This window comes from Myotis yumanensis, unplaced genomic scaffold, assembly GCF_028538775.1.
Source record: "Myotis yumanensis isolate MYYU_CA2020_CCGP unplaced genomic scaffold, mMyoYum1.0.hap1 SCAF_23, whole genome shotgun sequence".
NCBI classification, from domain to species: Eukaryota; Metazoa; Chordata; class Mammalia; order Chiroptera; family Vespertilionidae; genus Myotis; species Myotis yumanensis.
The window spans coordinates 168570-189229 of record NW_027223774.1 but is presented as its reverse complement, the minus strand read 5'-3'; the positions used below and the strand labels follow the sequence as shown (position 1 = coordinate 189229).

The 20660-nt window shown below is 60.5% G+C and overlaps 2 protein-coding genes across 5 annotated transcripts; one reads left to right on the top strand and one right to left on the bottom strand.

The window, feature by feature from the left end:
• The first annotated feature begins 713 nt into the window (after positions 1-713).
• Positions 714-7779, top strand: ZSCAN22 (zinc finger and SCAN domain containing 22). Of its 4 annotated transcripts, none has more exons than XM_070402240.1 (4): positions 714-787; positions 1230-2224; positions 3119-4493; positions 6292-7779. In XM_070402240.1, exons 3-4 carry the CDS (start codon positions 4091-4093, stop codon positions 7350-7352), a joined length of 1464 nt encoding a protein of 487 aa, XP_070258341.1. In that variant the 5' UTR covers positions 714-787; positions 1230-2224; positions 3119-4090; the 3' UTR covers positions 7353-7779. The 4 variants fall into 4 exon arrangements, with proteins under 4 accessions (XP_070258341.1, XP_070258340.1, XP_070258343.1 ...); XM_070402239.1 differs by having other exon boundaries at positions 715-787; positions 2046-2224; XM_070402242.1 differs by lacking the exon at positions 714-787 and having other exon boundaries at positions 1060-2224; positions 4061-4493.
• Positions 7780-11153: 3374 nt separating this feature from the next.
• A1BG (alpha-1-B glycoprotein) lies at positions 11154-16306 on the bottom strand. Its single transcript, XM_070402251.1, has 8 exons — positions 16267-16306; positions 16144-16179; positions 15706-15993; positions 14615-14887; positions 14074-14382; positions 12921-13217; positions 11640-11909; positions 11154-11337 (listed from the first exon to the last, which is right to left on the bottom strand). Exons 1-8 carry the CDS (start codon positions 16298-16300, stop codon positions 11330-11332), a joined length of 1515 nt encoding a protein of 504 aa, XP_070258352.1. The 5' UTR covers positions 16301-16306; the 3' UTR covers positions 11154-11329.
• Positions 16307-20660: the final 4354 nt, after the last annotated feature.

Below are 20660 nucleotides of genomic sequence, written 5' to 3'. Positions count from 1 at the left end.
AAATGACAAATCGGGTTTCCTGGCCACACCTGGACTCCACGTTCCCGGGCAGACAGTCCATGCGAGTTTCCAAAACTGTCAGTGGTCCCAGCGGGCACCACGCATCCCAGGACGGGGACCGTGCATCCCGGGACAGGGAGCTCGTATTCTGGGACAGAGCCCTTTCCACTGCCCCGGCCGCTCCTCCTCTTCTCACCTCAGGGTGGGGCTCAGGACTCTGTCACCAACCGAGGGGGCAGATCTGGGACAGAGGCTCCTGTGGCCACGCTGTTTATCAGCCAAAATCCAGAAAAAGGACGGAGCGGTGACACGCAGCTCAGCCTCCAGGTCATGTGCAACCACACGACAGACACGTGGGATCCCTGTACATGGTCACAGTGAGATACACACACACACAATACACACCCCTCACCTCGGCACCCACACTCCTCACCCCAGCACACACACACACCTCACCCCCTCGCCCCATGCATGGTTCAACCTCCCACGCACGGTCCAGCTAGAAGATCCTGCACTCACAGTCCCGCTGCCCCACGTAGGCCCACCTGGACTACAACTCCCGGCGGGCCTCGGGCGGCTGGAGGGCTCCTGCGTGGCACCGTCTATGAACTGTAACCCTGGGCGACTCCTGGTCCGCGTGGCGCGGCGCATTCTGAGAGTTGTGGTTCTTGTGAGCTGCGCGGCGCATTCTGGGAGTTGTAGTTCCGGCGTGCGGACGCGCTGGCGGGCTCCTCCGTCGGGCGCCTACGCGTCCGCTCCCGGAAGTGTCCCCTCGCCCCACAGTGAGGTGCGTCCGAGGGGGCTCCCGCCGGGGCCTGGCCCGAAGCCGCGAGCGTCCGCTGCGCCCGAAAGCGAGACGGGCTGGACGCGGCCACGGGAGGGAGGGCGGGTGTGAGGGGCTGACTGCGCGGAACTAACTGGTCCAAGGTGGGGACCGCTGACCGGGCGCGGGGCGAGGGGCCTGCCCCAGGCCGGGGCGCGGGCGCCTGGCCGACGGGTGGGGACGCGGGGTCCACGGATGGGACGGGGTCTGGCCGTCCGGCCGGGTGTGCCGCGCCGACGGGGGCCGAGGCGTGACGTCAGAGGCTGGCGCGTGGCCTCAGGTGACCGGGCCTCCCTGTGGGCCTGGCTGAGGCGGCGACCAAGCAGGGATGTGACCCACCGTGGAGATGCCCCGAGACTGTGTGTTTATCTGTTTACTTATTTTTTAATATTTTTATTGATTTCAGAGAGGAAAAGAGAGAGAGAGAGAGAGAAACATCAATGAGGAGAATCATTGATTGGCAGCCCCACATTGGAGGATGGAGCCCTGACCCGGAATCACACCCGGGACGTCCCGGTTCATAGGTCAAAGTTCACCCCCTGAGACACCCGCCCAGCAGGTTGTGTGCTTGGGGTCTGTGTGTGACAGAGACTCTGTGCGCCCGGCCCTGGCGGGGTCCCCGCTGGTTGGAGCGGCCTCCCCGACACCAGCAGGTTGCGGGTTCGATCCCCGGTCAGGCCACACGCCTGGGTAGCAGGTTCAGTATCCGCTCGGGGTGAGTTTGGGAGGCAACCAATGCATCTTTCTCTCTCACATCGATGTTTCTCTCTCCCTCTCTCCACATCCTCTCCACCTCTCCCAAATCAATACATTAAAAAAAAAAAAAAAGAAAGAAATGGCCCCAGCCGGTGTTGCTCAGTGGATAGAGCCTCGGCCTGCGGACCGAAGGGTCCGGGTTCGATTCCAGTCAAGGGCACAGGCCTGGGTTGTGGGCTCCATCCCCAGTAGGGGGCGTGCAGGAGGCAGCCGGTCCACGATTCTCTCTCATCATGGATGTTTCTATCTCTCCCTTCCTTTCTGAAATAAATACAAATATTTAAAAAAAGAAAGAAAGAAATTGTATGTGCCTGGGAATATTTTGGTATGACTGACAGGCTGCCTGAGGTAGGGTGTGTGCACATACCTATGCGATTGTCATTTTTGTCAGGGGGACTGAAGTGTGGAGGATTTGCAGTGTTTATCAAGGATATGACGAGGAATTTGTGTCTTGCCTTGTCCGCAGCGGAAATCGTGTGACCAGCGGTTTATGGATATGTCCCCCGGTGCCTTCTGGGAGCTGGCATCCGCTAAGGGCCTGCAGAGCCATCAGGTGGGACGTTCCCTGCAGGTTTGCTGTGAGCCTGGCCTGCGCTGAACACACCGCATGGATCGCCTTGGGTGACCTCTCCACCACCCTCTGAGGTAGGTGCCATTATCCGGTCGTATGGGTACGAGTAAGGAGCGAGAAATGGAAAAAAACCACTCTGTCCTCGCTGGTGTGGCTCAGTGGATAGAGCAGTGATTCCCAAAGTGGGCGCTACCGCCCCCTGGTGGGCGCTGCAGCGATCCAGGGGGGCGGGGGCGGTGATGGCCACAGGTGCATTTGTTTTAACTTTTTTTGTATTACCTTTCTATTCTGAGTTCAATAGTTTCATAATTTCAAACTTCAATGTTTCTAATTTACACCTTTCTTTACTATATTTTACGAAAAAGGTAGAAACATTAATACATATATCTTTCTGTTTAATTGCTATTAAAATTTTTAAAAAAATTAATTTCCAGGGGGCGCTGAATAATATTTTTTCTGGAAAGGGGGCGGTAGGCCAAATAAGTTTGGGAACCACTCAGATAGAGTGTCAGCCTGCAGATTAAAGGGTCCCGGGTTCGATTCCGGTCAAGGGCACATGCCCGGGTTGCGGGCTCCATCCCCAGTGTGGCGCGTGCAGGAGGCAGCCGATCCATGATTCTCTCTCATCATTGATGTTTTTTCTGTCTCTCTCTCTCCCTCTCCCTTCCCCTCTGAAATGAACATTAAAAATAAATAAATTGAAGGAAAAAAAAATTGAAGGAAAAAAAAAACAGTTCCCCCCCAGCCAGGTGGCTCAGTAGGTTTGAGCATCATCTCATACACACGCGCGCACACACACACACACACACACACACACACACGGCTACCTGGGGAGTGTGTGAGAGAGGAGGGGGGAGGCGTGCAGGCTGGCCATAGAGTCGGGCTGCCTGGATTGTTCAGCTCAGCCAGCGCCCATCCCATCATTAGGAAACTGGGCCAATGTTTTTCTTCTCTCTGTCTGTTTTCAGATCTATTCATTGGAAAGAAAGTTCCCACCCTCTGAGTCTATTGTGAATTTCTTTTTCTTTTTTTTTTAACAAATGAGGTTTATTTTATTTTATTTTATTTTTAATCCTCACCCAAAGCTATTTTTCCATTGATCTTTTAGAGAAAGTGGAAAGGAGAGGGAAAGATAGAAATATCGATGTGAGAAAAACACATCAATTGGTTGCCTCCTGCACGTGCCCCAGCCAGGGCCCCGACCGGGAAGGTGCCTACAACCCAGGTCCGTGCCCTTGACCGGAATCGAACTCGGGAACCTTCGGTCTGCAGGCCGATGCTCTATCCACTGAGCTAAACTGGCTAGGGCTGATTATTTTTTTGGTATATTTTTATTGATTTCAAAGAGGAAGGGAGAGGGAGAGAGAGATAGAAACATCAGTGATGAGCCCTGACCGGTGTGGCTCAGTGGATAGAGCGTCGGCCTGCGGACTCAAGGGTCCCAGGTTCGATTCCGGTCAAGGGCATGGACCTTGGTTGCGGGCACATCCCCAGTAGGGAGTGTGCAGGAGGCAGCTGGTCGATGTTTCTCTCTCATCCATGTTTCTAACTCTCTATCCCTCTCCCTTCCTCTGTAAAAAATCAATAAAATATATTTTAAAAAAAAAAAAGAAAGAAAGAAAGAAACATCAGTGACTGATCGGCTGCCTCCTGCACCCCCCACACTGGGGATCTAGCCCTTTACCCGGGCCTGTGCCCTGACTGGCAATCGAACCTCGACCTCCTGGTTCATAGGTTGACGCTCAACCACTGAGTCACGCCAGCCGGGCTGTCCTGATTATTTTGAGGATCTGTTTCCTGTGAGCGTGAGTCTCGTGCCCCAGGCCCCAGGCCAGCGTCTGTCCTGCTCTGGGTGTGAGGCAGCACCCAGGTTCCCTGGTGACAGCGTTCTGATCTCCCTGCTGACCCAGCTCCCAGGCTCGCTGGCGTGCTCCTGCCCGATGGCCGTCCCCCAGGCCCCCCTGAGCCCGGTGCCCTGGGAACTGGATGGCGTCCTGCGGGTGAAGGTGGAGGATGAGGACGCCAGCCTCTCCCAGGTCCAGGCGTGTAGCCTTGGCCACGCGGCCCACCCCGAGGAGGCTGCGCGCCTGTGCTTCCGGCGCTTCTGCTACGAGGAGGCGTCGGACCCACACGAGGCCCTGGCCCAGCTCCGCGAGCTGTGCCGCCAGTGGCTGCGGCCGGAGGTGCTCTCCAAGGAGCAGATGCTGGAGCTGCTGGTGCTGGAGCAGTTCCTGGGCGCGCTGCCCCCCAAGATCCAGGCCTGGGTGGGGGCCCAGTGCCCCAGGAGCGGCAAGGAGGCCGCCATGCTGGTGGAGGATCTCACTCAGGCGCTGGACCGGAAAGGTGAGGGGTGAGGGGACGGCGGTGGGCAGGTGTTCACAGGACGCCCCAGGCAGGGGCTGGGCCGTATGGGGGAGGGCAGGGGTCAGGGGTCAGGCCGCTCAGTACCCGCCCCCCTGTTTGTAATTCACCCAAACGCTCACACTGTGCAAAGCACACCTTTTTCTTTTTTTTCTTTTTTAATGTTTTTATTCCTTTTAAAGGGAGAGCGAGAGGGATATATAGAGAGAAACATCAATGATGAGCTCTGAGCCCTGGACATTTTGGCTCAGTGGGTGGAGCGTGGGCCTGCGGACTGCAGGGTCTCGTGTTCGATTCTGGTCAGGGGCATGCACCTCGGTTGCAGGCTCCCCGCCCTGGTCGGGGGCGAACGGGAGGCAGCCAGCCCATGTGTTTCTCTCACATTGGTGTTTCCGTCTTTCCCTCCCTCTCCACTTTCTCTCAAAGTCAACGGAAAAAATATCCTCTGGTGAGGATTAAAAAAAGAAGAAGAAGAAGAAAAGAAACATTGATGAGGAGACAGAATCATTGATCGGCTCCTGCACGCCCCACACTGGGGATCGAGCCCGAAACCCGGGCATGTGCCCTGGAATCAAACCGTGACCTCCTGGTTCATGGGTCAACGCCCAACCACTGAGCCGTGCGGGCGGGTGCCTGTGTGACTCTCTTCTGCCTCAGTTTCCCTGTCAGTGAAATGGGGATGGCGGTGCCTCTGCAGCCCGGGAAACAGCCACTGTCGGGGCAGCTTGTTCAGCTCCTCGAGAAGCAGGCGTTTCTGGACGAGGTCGGCTGGGTGCCCGCCCTTGGTCCCTTCGCCTGTGCCCACTCGATGTCATCGGGCCGGGGAGAGGAGGGAGGGAGGGAGAGGAAGGCAACAGGGGGCTAAAAGGAAGAGGGAGAGCCAGATGGAGAGGTGGGGCCAAGGCCCTGTGGTGTGTATGGACCCCGGCGTTCTGGGAAGAGCAGGTTCCTGGAACAGAGGAAGAAGGGGAGGGGTGGGGGGCAGTACGAGGCCGGTGGGGTTCGGGGAGCTGAGGGGTCCCCTGCGGATTTCAAGGGCGATCAGATTCTACCGCCGAAGCCCCAGCTTGGCCACTTGCTGTGTGACCTTGTACAAGTGCCTCAGCCTCTCTGAGCTGATGATGCGACCTCCCATCAGTTACTCAGATCTTCCCTCGCTGGGCCTCCGTTTCCGTCTGAAATGCGGGTTGAAGCTGAAACGAGGCCATGGCCAGTATCTACTACACTCGAAGCCTGAGAGCGGCCAGCAGCCCGGGGCCGCAGTGTGTCCTTCCTCCCTCACAGATGAGGAAACGGGGGGCTAGACAGGGGCGGATCGCTGGGGCCCCCTCCTCGCCCTCCTTCCTGGGATCCGCCAGGAACCCAGGATCTGTGCTCACTTCCAGGGCAGGTGCTCCAGCTCGGGAACACAACCCCACCTCCGGCTGCCCTTCGCCACACTCGGCCGCCCAGCACCCTGGAAAGGCCAGGCCTCAGACCCAGGCCGGATGCCCAGTGGTTAGAGCGGGGCCTGTGCACTGGAGGGCGCAGGTTCCATCCCCGCCTGGGGTCGGGGGTGTGAGGGAGGCAGCCAGTCGATGTCTCTCTCATCAATGTTTCTCTCTCTCTCTCTCTCTCTCTCTCTCTCTCTCTGAATTTGGGGGGTGAGGGATTGGATGCTCTCAGTAGCGCCCAGCTGGTGTGTCAGGAGTGGCCCGCGTGTCCCCACAGAGGGAGGCCACCCTCCGGGCGAGTCCAGAGGCTGCTGCCCGAGGCCTGACGCTGCGGCTCCATGTTTCAGGCTGGAAGCCGGGAGCCGAGCCCCCGGGGACGAGCTGCAAGCACGGCGATTCGGCGGAGGCAGACGCGGCTGCCCAGGCCCTGGCGGGGGGCGCGCCCCTGGGACACGGCTTTGGTGAGGCCTTTGGACCCCAGGGCAGCTCGCAGAGGATGGTGGGGCTCCCGGGGGACGCCTGGACCGAGCCCTGCGCCCCGGAGACAGGGTTCAGGGCCGCTCCGGGGCCTCCCGAGGCGGCCCTCAGGGACCAGCTGGTCTGCGACTCCGGGAACGTCCCCAGCGAGTGGTCAGAGGCCACCTGGCCGGACACGGTCCCGGCCGCGGAGGAGTCCGGCCCTTTGGACGGTGATGGCGCGGACCCTCTGTGCGCGCGCCCGGGACAGGCGCCCTCCGAGTGCGGGGAGTGCGGCCAGACGTTCTCCAGCGCCCGGGCCCTGGACGCGCACCGGAGGGGCCACTCCCGCAAGGCGCCCTACACCTGCAGCGAGTGCGGGAAGGCCTTCGGGCGCAGCACGCACCTGGCCCAGCACCAGGTGGTGCACACGGGCGCGAAGCCGCACGCGTGCCAGGAGTGCGGCCGGGCCTTCAGCCGCGTCACCCACCTGGCGCAGCACCGGCGCATCCACACCGGGGAGAAGCCCTACGCGTGCGGGGACTGCGGCAAGGCCTTCGGCCGCAGCACGCACCTGGCGCAGCACCGGCGGGTGCACACGGGCGAGCGGCCCTACGCGTGCGCCGCCTGCGGCAAGGCCTTCAGCCAGAGCGCGCACCTGACGCAGCACCGGCGCGTCCACACCGGGGAGAAGCCCTACGCCTGCGAGGCCTGCGGGAGGCCCTTCGGCGACTACTCGGCGCTGATCCGGCACCTGCGGGTCCACTCGGGGGAGAAGCCCTACCGCTGCCCGGTCTGCCCGAAGGCCTTCGCGCAGAGCTCCTCGCTGCTCGAGCACCAGCGGGTGCACACGGGGGAGAGGCCCTACCGGTGCGGGGACTGCGGCAAGGCCTTCAGCCGCAGCTCCGCCCTCCTGGCGCACCTGCGGGTCCACGCCCCGGTGCCGAGGTGACCGCCGGGCAGCGGCCTCCTGCGCAACGTGGAGAGGGAGACCCCGAGTTCCCAGGGAGCCAAGAAGAATGGGGCGCGGCATCGAGGGCGCCCCCGGAATGCGGAGGTTCAAGGGCAGACTTGGGGCTGTCTGGGAGCAACTGCATTGGGGGGACCTGGGAGATGCCAAGACGTCCGCTTCCGGAAGGACCCCGCCGCCCTCCGTCCCCGCCAGGCCCGTCTCAGCGGACAGCGCGCTCCGATGGTGTCGGTCCTCGCAGCCAGGGCAGCGGGGGCGCCTCTGTCAGGACTCGGTGGTCTCAGGACGACGGGCTGGGCTGGGCCCCAGGTTCACACTCGGGGTCCTTGCCTGCCGAGCCCGGGGGACACGGCCCACGCTACCTCTGTGCCTTTCGTTCTTTATTATTTATTTTTATTTTTCTGGTTAATCCTCACTCGAAGATACTTTTTTCATTGATTTGTAGAGTGGAAGGGTAGGAGGGAGGGAGGGAGAGACGCGGACTGGTTGTCTGCCACACACGCCCAGGCCAGGGCCCGGGAAGGACCTGCAACCCAGGGACGTGCCCTTGACGGGGAGTCGAACCCTCGGGTGGAAGGGCCAGAGCTCTAACCACTGAGCACACCAGCCAGGGCTCTGCCTTTCCACCGGCTGCGCCTCCAACTTCTCCGTGCCCCACGCGCAGCCCGGCTGGGGCGCCTGCCTCTGCTGTGAGGCTCCCAGACGCGCTCCCTCGTGCTCCCGCCGTCGCTGGGGGAGCTGCTGACACCCCCCCCCCCGAGCCGCATTCGTTTGTGCTCCTGCCCCTCCTTCCACTTCCCACCAGCCACCGGGCCTGTTCGTTCTACCTACACTCACCTCGGCTTTGCTTCCTCCACCATCGGGACCTCGTGTGCGGCTCATGTGGGTTCCAGCAGGGCCCCCTCCTGCCTTCGCCACACCGGCCTCCAGGCCACTCCCTGCATCTGATCTTGTTCTGGGTGATGGAGAGCTGTCTGACGCCTCACCTTCTACCGCAGAGCTTCCTGGACGGGATGCGGGTTTGCCAAGACAGGAGTCACTCTGGGCCAAACAGCCTCACCCTCAGGGCACCCGGATGTGGTCCCCTCTCTGTGAGGGCGCCGTGACATGAAATGGTTTCAAAGTCCTGCCCTCGGGGATGAAGCCCAAACCCCTGTGCCTGCCGTTCCTGATGCGGCCCCGCGGGCCTCGGGGAACGACTCGCAGTTCTTAAAGAAGCCACGGTTCCTGCCCACGTGCCTTTGTATTTGTGTCTGCCACTCGCCTCTCCCAAACCTGCCGCACTATTCACTCCACGTGTTTCCCGAGATGCCGTGAGCTTCCGAGAGCAGGGCCCTGTCCTCCGCTCTGACCCACCAGCTATTCCTACAGGACCCAGCGGACCTTGTGTGTGTGTTCTGGGCTGTCTCCCACCACCATGGGCTCTGCAAGGCAAGAGCAACCAGATTCTCCCAGGCTCCCAGCACGCAGTGGCCTCAATGAAATGCTACCAGCCCGGCCAGCCTGGCTCCGTGGCTGAGCGTCAACCTATGAACCAGGAGGTCACAGTTCGAGTCCCTGTCAGGGCACCTGCCCGGGTTGCAGCTCCACCCCGCTTTTGGGGCACGCGGGAGGCAGCCAATCAATGATTCTCATCACTGATGTTTCTATCCCTCCCTCTCCCTTTCTCTCTGAAATCAATAAAAATATATTTTTTTATAAAAGACCCACCAAGGAGAGAGGTTCAGCACAGGACGGCTAAGCCCTGGGGAGACAGATCTTGTGTCGGTATCTCCACGGGAGTCCCAGAGACACCCGGACTCGGACAGACGCCCACCCACAATGCGCCGAGGCGGACAGGTGGAGAGGAGGTTGATGGACAGAGGGAGGAACTCCGAGACGTGGGACATGTCCTCCCAGGGACATGGCCGCAGCACGCAGCTGGCTCGGGCCTAGGACAGGCTGCGGGGAGCGGAGGAGACGGACGTGAGCCTGCAGTCCAGCTGCAGAGGGACCCGGGGGACCTGCTCTGTGCAGCACCTGACCCAGGGCCCGGCCTGGCCCTGGCGGCACGTCCGTCTCCACCTCCCTCCGCACGGCTGGCCCATCTCTGTCACCCGAGGAGCAGACTGTCCCTCCGCTGACACTCGGCAGCTCCAGAGCCCGCTGTGTCGGCAGGTGTGTGCCCACGTCTGTCTGAAGCAGGAAGAGGGTGGAGGGAAGGGGGGCGGGGGAGGAGTCTTTGTTGTTCTTAATCCTCACCTGGGATACTTTTCCATTGATTTTTAGAGAGAATGGAAGGAAAAGAGAGAAACATCGATGTGAGAGAGAGAGAGAGAGACTGCCCAGACCTGAGGCTGGGCATTGAGCCTGCAACCGAGGTATGTGCCCTTGAACCTGGGACCCTTCGGTCTGTGGGCCAGTCCCACGCTCTACACACTGAGCAAACCGGCTAGGGCAGAATCTTTATTTTTTTTTTTTTAATTGATTTCAGAGAGGAAGGGAGAGGGAAAGAGAGATAGAAACATCAATGATGAGAGAGAATCATTGATCGGCTGCCTCCTGCACATCCCCCACTGGGGATAAAGCCTGCAACCCAGGCATGTGCCCTTGACTGGAATCGAACCTGGGACCCTTCAGTCCGCAGGCTGACGCTCTATCCACTGAGCCAAACCAGCCAGGGCGGAGTCTTTATTAATGTTTTCATTGATTTCAGAGAGTGTCCTGCGGGCAAAGGGGGCTGAGATCGCAGGGACAGAGAACAGAGAGGAGTCCCATCCCTCCCACAGCTTCATGCTCCCCCTGGGAGACCTGGCCTTTGGTGGGGACACAGCCCAGCACCGCCACCTGGTGGCCGCTCAGCCCGGGGACGGAACAAAGTGCAGCCTCTGAGCTGCCTCCCTGGGTGGGGCTGGTTTGGTCCAGGTGGGAGGGGATGGGTGTCTGGGCCCAGCAGCCAGGAGGGAGGCATCTGGGTGGAGGAAGAAGTCTTGTAAAAGGTGGGCTCCAGTCCGGCCAGTGTGGCTCAGTGGTTGGGCATCAACCTGTGAACTAGGACAGTGATGGCGAACCTATGACACGCGTGTCAGAGGTAACACGCGAACTCATTTTTTTGGTTGATTTTTCTTTGTTAAATGGCATTTAAATATATAAAATAAATATCAAAAATATAGCCCTCACTGGTTTGGCCCAGTGGCTAGAGCATTGGCCTGAGGACTGAAGTGTTCCCAGGTTCGATTACAGTCAAGGGCACATTCCCGGGTGGCAGGCTCAGTTCCCACTGGGGGGCGTGCAGGAGGCATCAGATCAATGATTCTCTTTCATCATTGATGTTTCTATCTCCCTCTCCCTTCCTCTCTGAAATCAATAAAAATATATTAATATATACATATACACATATATGTGTTACTATGGTTGCAAATATCAAAAAATTTCTATATGTGACACGGCACCAGAGTTATGTCAGGGTTTTTCAAAATGCTGACACGCCGAGCTCAAAAGGTTCGCCGTCACTGAACTAGGAGGTCACAGTCCGATTCCTGGGTTGCGGGCTCCATCCCCAGCGCAGAAGGCAGCTGGTCAGTGATTCTCTCTCATCATGGATGTTTCTGTCTCTCCCTCCCTCTCCCTTCCTCTCTGAAATCAATCAAAACATATTTAAAATTTAAAAAGGAAAAGAGAAAGGTGGGCCCTGGAGCCAGTCCTCGGTCCCCTCCACCCCGAGGCCCCACCCCAGGACCCGCCCTCCTCCCTCAGCCCTGGGCATCCAGCCCTTCAGCAGGGCTGCCACTGGCAAAAGACACGTTTTAAAGTCTTTTCACATTTATTAATTCCTGGGAGGAACGACGGGGAACGGGGAGCCCTCCTGATGCCCCCCACACACTCTCCCTGCTCCGGGCGTGGTCCAGCCTCGAGCTGCAGCAGGAGGAGCAGAGCCGGAGGGAACCAGGAGACCCTCAGCAGCCAGGTCTGCAGCTGGATCAACGTTCTAGACAAAGTTGACAAAAATGGTAGGAGAGGGAGGCGCCCTGGGTGCAACCCTGGCCGACCTCCTGGAGCCCCCGCAGGAAGGAAGCAGATGAGTCACCTGCCCCCAAACCCTGCCCAGGCCTCCCTCCTGGCGCTCCAGCTGACCAGGCTCCTCGCTGCCCCAGGGCCTTTGCACCTGCTGTTTCCCCACCAACTCCAGCAGAGCACAGGAGGGCACGCCCGACAGAGGGCGCAGGCTGGGCGGGGGTGAGGGGTGTGGAGGGGGAGGAATCCAGCTCTCAGAACCCAGCGGGACTTCACCTGCCACCTGGAGCTCCACGGGGTCGCTCAGCTCAGACACCAGGGGCCACCAGGAGCGGTAGCGGCAGCTGTACTGGCCAGCGTGTTGGGGCCCCACGTAGGTCAGCACAAGGTCCTCGGAGGGGCCATATGCCGAGGCCACCACTTCGCCCGCTGCCAGCAGCTCCAAGGATTGGTGGGCCACTGGGGTCTCGCAGCGCAGGACAGCGTCCCGGCCCGGACTCACCTTCCCGCTCCACAGGGGCCGGAGCCGCGGCTTGGGGAGGGGTCCTGGGCGGGGCGGGGGGTGGGCAGGCGGGTCAGACCCCCTTCCAACGGCAGCCACCCCGGCACCAGGCCCTCCCTCCCCCACTGAGGCCCAGACTGGCCCGCCACACCCTTCTCCCCTTTCCTGGCCCTGAACCGAGACAACCGCCCTCACACCTCGTCTCCGGAACCGATGGTGTCCTCGGGACCCTGAGAGTCCCCCGGACCTGGGCCCAGTTCGGACCCTGAGAGTCCCCCGGACCTGGGCCCAGTTCTGGGGCTTTGGGGGGGGGGGTCCCCGCATGTGGCAGCAGGGCCCCAGGCGAGGGAAGGAAGACGTGAGGGTGGAAATGGTGCTCCCCGCAGAGCAGAGCGCGGCCCAGCCCAGGGTCGGGAGGCGGGACCTGCCGCCCAGCCCTCTGCCCCGCGGGGACCTCGGTGCGGACATCGGAGGGACAGACAGACCCAGGGGCCGCGAGGGCTGCACATGAACCCTCCCCCCCCCCCTCCCCCCCCCCCCCCCCGCGCACAGGGCCTGGCGGCTAATAGTGAGACCACCACGGGCTGGCGGGGCTCAGAGGAGTGTGTTGTCCCAGGAGCCCAGAGGTCCCGGGTTCGAATCCCGCTCAGGGGACTTGCCGGGTTGCCCAGTGGGGGGCGTGCAGGAGGCAGCTGATCAGTGATTCTCATCATTGATGTTTCTCTCTCCTCCCTTCCTCTCTGAAATCAATAAAAATACATTAAAAAATAGCCCTGACCGGTGTGGCTCAGTGGATAGAGCGTCGGCCTGCGGACTGAAGGGTCCCGGGTTCGATTCCGGCCAAGGGCATGTACCTGGGTTGCGGGCACATCCCCAGTAGGGGGCGTGCAGGAGGCAGCTGATCGATGTTTCTCTCTATCCCTCTCCCTTCCTCTATGTAAAAAAATCAATAAAACATATAAAATAATAATAAAAGACAACATGGGGAAACGGAGGGGATTTCAGCCGCCTCCGGGCTCACATCCCAGGAAACAGCCCCCGCGGGGCGCCCTCACCGTCCACGCGCAGCTCCAGGCGCGCGCTGGGCGCGGAGCCCCCGGGCCGCGCGGGGTCCACGTAGACGCAGCTGTAGTTGGACGAGTCCATGGGCGACATGTCGCGCAGCTCGAACCGGGCCTCCTTGCCCTCCGGGCTCTGGAGGCCGCGCACCCGGGGCCGCCCGCCCGCGTCCTCCTGCACCAGAGCGAAGCGCTGCCCGGCCCGGGGCGCGCGGCACTGCAGCTTCACCCGCGCGCCCGGCTCGGAGAACGGGGTCGCCGACTGGGCGGAGAGCTCGGGCGCCGGCAGCGTCTCTGCGGGCGGGGGGGACGGGAGGACCCGGTGAGCGCGGAGGGTCCGGGCCCCGCCGAGCGAGCCTCCTCCGTCGGGAACAGTCCGCCCGCCCGTCCGGGACGCCCACCCTCCCGTCCGTCCTCCTGCTGGGTCTCCTCCACGCGTCCTTGTTTGTCTGTTTGTCTGTAACCCAGGAGCCAGGAGGCCACAGGGTCAATTCCCGGGGCTCCATCCCCAGCGGGGGGCGCGCAGGAGGCAGCGGATCAGTGGTTCTCATCATTGATGTTTCTCTCTCTCCCTCTCCCTTCCTCTCTGAAATCAATGAAAATAAAAATAAAAGGATCAGCCCTGCCCTGACCGGTGTGGCTCAGTGGATAGAGCGTCCGCCTGCGGACTGGAGGGTCCCGGGTTCGATTCTGGTCAAGGGCATGTACCTGGGTTGCGGGCACATCCCCAGTGGGGGGCGTGCAGGAGGCAGCTGATCGATGTTTCTAACTCTCCATCCCTCTCCCTTCCTCTCTGTAAAAAATCAATAGAATATATTTAAAAAAAATAAAAAATAAAAATAAAAGGAACAGACCGGGGGAGGGAGTCCTGTCTTGTCGTTCGTGGCGTCTGCTCTGCCGGGGGGTCCCCGGGTACGTAGCGAGCCGCCTGCTTGGCCAAGCGCCACACTTGAGTGTTGACTCAATGACTTCCTCCCGAGGCCTCGAGGTTGCTGAGCTCATTGAGAAACAGGCGGGGCCCCGCAGTCCGGGGCGTGCCCCTCCCTTCCCCTGGGCGTCCTCCCCCCCCACCCCGTTCCCCTGGGTGCCCCCCGCTTCCCTGAGCGCCCCGCCCCCGCCCCCGCCCCCCGGGGCGCAGCGCCCAGCTCACCGTCGCTCAGCAGCAGCTCCACGGGCGCGCTGTCCAGGGACCAGGGCGTGCCCTCCCCGCGCAGCTGGTAGCGGCAGGTGTAGAGGCCGCTGTCCGCGGGCTTCAGGGACTTCAGCTCGAAGTTGACGGTGCCGGGGGTGGTGGCCCAGCTGGTGACCCGGAGCTCCCGGTCCCCGCGCCGCAGCTGGAACTCCACGCTCTCCACCGGCGCCACGCATCTCAGCGAGACCTGCGGGCTCGACGCGAACAGGACGGCGGCGGACTCCCCGGACTCCCGCTCCACGCTCAGTCGGGGCGGCGGCGGCCGGGCTGCAAGGCAGGAGGGCAGCTGGGGCGCTGTGTCCCCCACCCCCTGTTCCCTGAGGAGGCCCAGCCTCCAGGCCTCTGCCCGCCCTGCGGCAGCCGCGGCCTCCCCACCGCACCGCGTGGGCCACTGTTTCCCAGACCCAGGCCCGGGCAGGGGCGTCCAGGTAAAGGCAGTTCTCCTGGCCTCCCGGAGCCGCCTCCCCCAGGAAGCCCTCCGGGTGGCCCCCAGGCTCACGCATCTCCTCGATGGTCACAGTGGCGCTGGGCTCGGAGGGGGCGCCGGCCTCGTGGGTGCGGTAGGTGCAGCTGTAGTTGCCGGCCCGGTGGACCGGGAAGGTGGCCTCCACGGCCTCGGGGGCCTCCGCCACCTCCAGGAACTGGTCGTCGCCTTGTAGCCTCAGCAGGAAGGTCACCCCCGCGAGTCCCGCTCGGCACAGCAGGGTGGGGGTCAGGCCCGGTGAGATCCAGGACACCGGCTTGCTGGAGAGCACGGGTGCGGGCAGGGTGTCTGCGGGAGGGGGGGGGGGGGGCAGGGTGGATGGTTGGCAGGACTTAGGCGGCAGGATGGCCCGGCTGGGCCTGGAGCCCCTCCCCCGATGGTCCCCCACCACCCTGATCGGCTGTCAGCCCCTCCCCCCAGCCGGGCCCACCCCTGGTCACTCCCCGCCCCCAAGTCAATAGGGGGCCGGCGGCGGCCAGCCAACCTCCTGCAGCCCCGGCCCCTGGCCTCCCACCCCCGCATGGGCCCCTCCCCCAATCAGCCCCCCAACCCCAATGTGGGGGGGGGGCAGGCCTCCTGCCAACCTCCCGCCATCTCCTCTTCCCAACAGGCCTGGCCCTGATTTGCCCCGATTGGGGCCAGGCCGGGGGACCCCACCCCTGCACATTCGTGCACTGGGCCTCTAGTGTTAGATCGATAAATAAATAAAGTGAGGGAGCCAGGGAGATGGACAGGGACATAAAACAGGAGGAAGGGCAGAAACCAGTGTGCTCAGTGGATAGAGCGTCGGCCTGAGGACTGAAAGGTCCCGGGTTCGATTTCGGTCAAGGGCATGTACCTGGGTTGCGGGCACATCCCCAGTGGGGGGTGTGCAGGAGGCAGCTAATCAGTGTTTCTCTCTCATTGATGTTTCTAACTCTCTATCCCTCTCGCTCTCCCTTCCTCTCTGTAAAAAATCAATAAAATATATTTTTTTAAAAATCACCCTCATTTTAATGACCGGGAAACTGAGGCTCAGAAATGTCAGGGTCTGCCCCACAGCCCCCCAGGCGCTCAGGGGGAGCGGCCGGCAAGGAGAGTGACGAGGGAGGGGGCCCCCCACTCACCTGCCCCCGTCACCTCCAGCAGGTTGCTCATCGAGGTCCATCTGTCATCGCCGTCGCCCATGGCATAGCGGCAGCGGTACAGGCCCCGCGTGTCCCCCGTCACCGCCCCCAGGGGGAAGCGATGCTCCAAGCCCCCCTCACTGAGGCGCACCCGCTCCAGGAGCTCCCCATCCTTGAATAGCTGAAAGTCCGAGGTGCCCAGGCGGGCCCGGCAGACCAGGGTCAGTTTGGCCCAGGGTTCCTGCAGCGAGCCAGCCTCTGCCCACAGGTCCGGCCGGGTCTCAACAACTGGCGGGGCGGGGGGGACGACGAGGGTCAGACCCAGGGAGGTGGACAGGGGACCCCCTGCGTGCGCCCACCTTCCCCAAGTCCCTGTGCACCCCAGTCTTCAGGTCCCAAGTGCTCCCACCCACCGTCCCAGCCCAGGCCCCGACTCACATACACCCCCTTCGGCCACCGGGCTCAGGGAGAGACCTGTGGGGACAGGCCGGTGAGGCCCCCATTCCTGCCCCTTCCCGCCCGCCCTCCCTCCCCAGTGGACCCGGGCCCAGGGCGCCTCACCCCAGAGCAGCAGGAAGGCCGCCAGCGTGGCCATGGTGTGAGCCTGGCTCCAGCGGGTGAGGGAGGGAGGTCATAAGGCCCGAGGGAGGGAGGGGGCAGTGGGTGGAGCCGGACACTGACCTCTTCCTGGTGTTTGTCCTTCCCAAGGCCAGGGGTGTGTGTGTGTGTGTGTGTGTGTGTGTGCAGTGGGGGTGACAGGGAGATCACCTGTGGCTTTAGGAACCTCAGCAATAATAAATACGCATAGAAAAAAAGAACTAAATTAAACCCTAGCTGGTTTGGCTCAGTGGATAGAGCTTCCGCCTGCGGACTGAAGGGACCCGGGTTCCATTTCGGGTCAGGGCACAGGCCTGGGCTGCAAGCTCGATCCCCAGTGGGCAGCATGCAGGAGGCGGCCAGTCAATGATTCTCTCTCATCATTGACGTTTCTACTCTATCTCCCTCTCTCTCTCTGAAATCAATAAAAATATATATTAAAAAATAGTAATAATATATATATTTAAAATATATTTTATTGATTTTTTACAGAGAAGAAGGGAGATGGGTAGAGAGTTAGAAACATCGATGAGAGAGAAACATCAATCAGCTGCCCCCTGCACACCCCCCATTGGGGATGTGCTCGCAACCGAGGTACATGCCCCCGACCGGAGTCGAACCTGGGACCCCTGAGTCCGCAGGCTGATGCTCTATCCACTGAGCCAAACTGGTTAGGGCTATATATTTTATTTTTTTTTCCAGAAAGCAAGGTCTTCAGAATTGCTAGGTAAAAATGAAGCGTGAACCTGGCCCAGGGGTCTGTACACCGGTGTTCACATCAGAGGCTTAAACTCTGAGTTCTGCCCCTGGATACGGACTTTTCTCCCACAAACGTGTCTCAGTCCACGCAGCCCAGGCAGAAAGCTCTCTGTGGGAATCCCGGGCAGCGTGTTGGGCCGCGGCCCGCGATGCCTCGTGGGGTCCCAGCCCTGGGGCGCTGCGGGCACTGAATTCCAGACGGGCAGCTGTGACTCGGCAGGATGGGGCACCGGCACTCGAACCCCCACCTGTGTGGCCAGGGAGCCCTGCCCCCCACACCCAGGTTGCCCGTGGCTCCCTGCCACCGTCCACATGAGAGTCCTGGGACATGACCAGGCTGGGGTCCAAGGTCCCCACATAGGGAAAGGGGCCCCTCAGCCATGACCACAGATGTGGGGGACCCTCACACCCCCTTCCTCCAGGTACAACTGGAACCCCAGAGTGAGCGGTGGCCCCTCACACAGAGGCCACTGAGCAGCAAGAGGGCAGGTGCCCATGGTTCTCAGGGGCATCCCTGGGAGGCACCCGGGCATGGGTACCAGTGCATCCTGGAACCCCCAGCCGGGACCCAGATCCTGCCGTCAGGAGGCCAGCTCTCTGTGCTCCGGGCGTGAGGGACGGTGGGACCTGGACGCCTGCCATGACCCTGCCTCAGGGCTTCCAGGGAATCCGGGGTCATGGCTGCTGGCCTTGTGTCCCGGTTTGCACAACAGCCGGCCCCCGGCCAGCACTCAGCGTGACCTCCCGGATCATCAGAGATCCAGAGGCCAAGGACCCACCAGGGCAGCCAGATGGCCAATCGCCACCAATCGGTGGACAGGTGTCCTGGGCATCGAGTCACCCACAGCTGAGCAGGTCCCCCTGAAGGAGGCCGTAATAATTGAACGGTGCCCGCACCCTAATACCCGGGACTTGTGGATGGGACCTCCTTTGGGGAAAGAGCACTTGCAGATGGAGGTGAGGATCTTGAGATGAGCTCATGGGGAATTCCCTGGGTGGCCCCGACGGCTAATGACCCTGTCCTGATAAGAGGAAGGCGTAGGGAGAGGAGGAAGAGGCCCAGATTGGAGGGAAGCAGCCAGGAGCACCTGGACCCACCAGGAGCCAGGAGCCAGGACAGGTTTCTGCCTGGGACCCTTCGGAGACGAGGCCCTGCCAACACCCTGATTGCAGACTCTGACCTCCAGCACAGAGAGAGAGCACATTCCTTTCTTTCTTTCTTTCTTTCTTTCTCTCTTTCTTTTTTTTACACATTTTATTTTATTTATTTATTTTATATATATTTCTTTATTGATATCAGAGAGGAAGGGAGAGGTTGCTATAGTTTTATGTATTTTTTATATTTTTAATATATTTTATTGATTCTTCACAGAGAGGGAGAGAGATAGAGAGTTAGAAACATTGATGAGAGAGAAACACCGATCAGCTGCCTCCTGCACACCCCCCACTGGGATGTGCCCACAACCCAGGTACATGCTCCTGACCAGAATCGAACCCGGGACCCTTGAGTCCGCAGCCCGACGCTCCATCCACTGAGCCAAACCGGCCAGGGATATTTTTTTTTTTAATACTCACCAGAGGATATGCTTATTGATTTTCTTGTTATTTTTTAAAATACAGTTTTATTGCTCTATCTGGCTTGGCTCAGTGGATAGAGCATCAGTCTGAAAGGTCCTGGGTTCGATTCCAGTCAAGGGCACATGCCTGGGTTGTGGGGTCAAGGGTGTGCAGGAGGCAGCCAATCAATGATTCTATCACTGATGTTTCTCTCCATCTCCTTTCTTCTCTCTGAAATCAATAAAAACATGTGTTTGTTTGTTAATATATTTTTATTGATTTCAGAGAGGAAGGGGGGGGAAGAGAGAGAGAAACATCAATGATGAGAGAGAATCATGGATCGGCTGCCCCCTGCACACCCACTACTGGGGATCGAGCCCACAACCCGGGCATGTGCTCTTGACTGGAATCGAACCCAGGACCCTTCACTCTGCAGACCGACGATCTATCCACTGAGCCACACCAGCCAGGGCTGTTTTGTTTTGTTTTTCTTAAATCCTTGTAGTGGCTCTGGAGCTAACATTTTCAGATTCCTTTAGACCTAAAGGCTAAGAATGTAGCCCAGACCTGGCTTCCTCTCTCTAGTCCCCATTTTCTCATCTGTACACTGGACGCAAACAAACAAACAAACAAACAAACATAAAATAAAATATAACAGAGACGCGATGCTGCCACCTTTCTACCCCTGGCGTGAGGACTAAATGAATCCATCCGTGTCACGATCTTGGCACAGGACTGGCTGGTGTCCAGCCGACGCTCGAAAACCTGTGGCTGCTTTTAACTAATTTATAAAATGGGCTGTTCACTCTGCAGACAGGTAGGGGGCGCTGCTGCCGTGTGACAGGCTCCAGATCCCCCCCACCCCCCTGCCAGCTCTGGAGCTTGGAGGCCCCAGACCCCTGCCCACAGCCTGACCTCCACACACACAGGCGATAGGCCCCAGAGGGGCTTGGGCCAGCGGCCAGACGCGGCAGGTGCTCAGGCTGGTCGTCCCTCCAGGTCGCGGCCCAACCGGGCCAGCCAGAGTCCGGAACCAACACACCAACCCGCCTGGACCTGAAGGGCAGGGGTCCAGCCGGTCGCACCCCAGCGGCGCCCCGAGTGGGCGGATCTGGGCTCCAGGTGTAGTTCCGCCTGGGGTCCGAACCGGACTCTCCGCCGGGTCGTTTGCGGTCCAAAATCCGGCAGGAGGTGCCCTAACTGGTGTGGCTCAGTGGATAGAGCTTCGGCCTGCGGACTCAAGGGTCCCGGGTTCGATTCTGGTCAAGGGCATGTGCCTTGGTTGCAGGCAAATCCCCAGTTGGGGGTGTGCAGGGGTCAGCTGATGGATGCTTCTCTCTCATCGATGTTTCTAACTCTCTATCCCTCTCCCTTCCTCTCGTAAAAAAATCAATAAAATATATTTTTAAAAAAAGAAAGAAAGAAGAAGAAAAAGAAAGGAAGAAAGAAAGAAAGAAAGAAAAGGAAATCCGTCCGGAGAGGAAAGAACGATCCTGTGGAAACTTAACTGAGCGTCGGGGTTACCATGGCGACCGCGGAGCCCCAGCCCTGGGGGCGGGAGGGGAGGAGACGTCGGCTTGCTATTCGCCGTTGCCTTGGAGACGCCCCACGTCGTCCCGCCTTCTAGGCACTTGGGTGCTGGTGATTGGTCGTTCCCAGAGGAGGGCGTGGCTTCAGGTCGGGTACCAGGCTGTCCGCCTGCCCCTGTTCAGAGCCGGGGAGAGCCTGGGCGCCCCGCAAATGCTGGCACCACGTCTTCGGGCCCCCCACATCCCGACGGCCAGGTCCCCCCGTCTTCGTGATCTATAATTTTCTACATTCCCGTCTCTAGTTCCATCAAAATCGGATGCCTCGTTCTCCCCCAATGTTCATCTGAAGTCCTTCTCCAACTCCTGCCTCTGGGTCCCCCCAAATCCAGGTCCCCGTTTCTCCTCCAGGTAAGGTCTTGGATTCCCCCTCCTCAAATTCAGGTCCCCGTTTCTGCCCTACTTGGTGCCTTGCACCCCCAAAGCCGTGTCCGTGAGACTCCTGAATTCATAGCC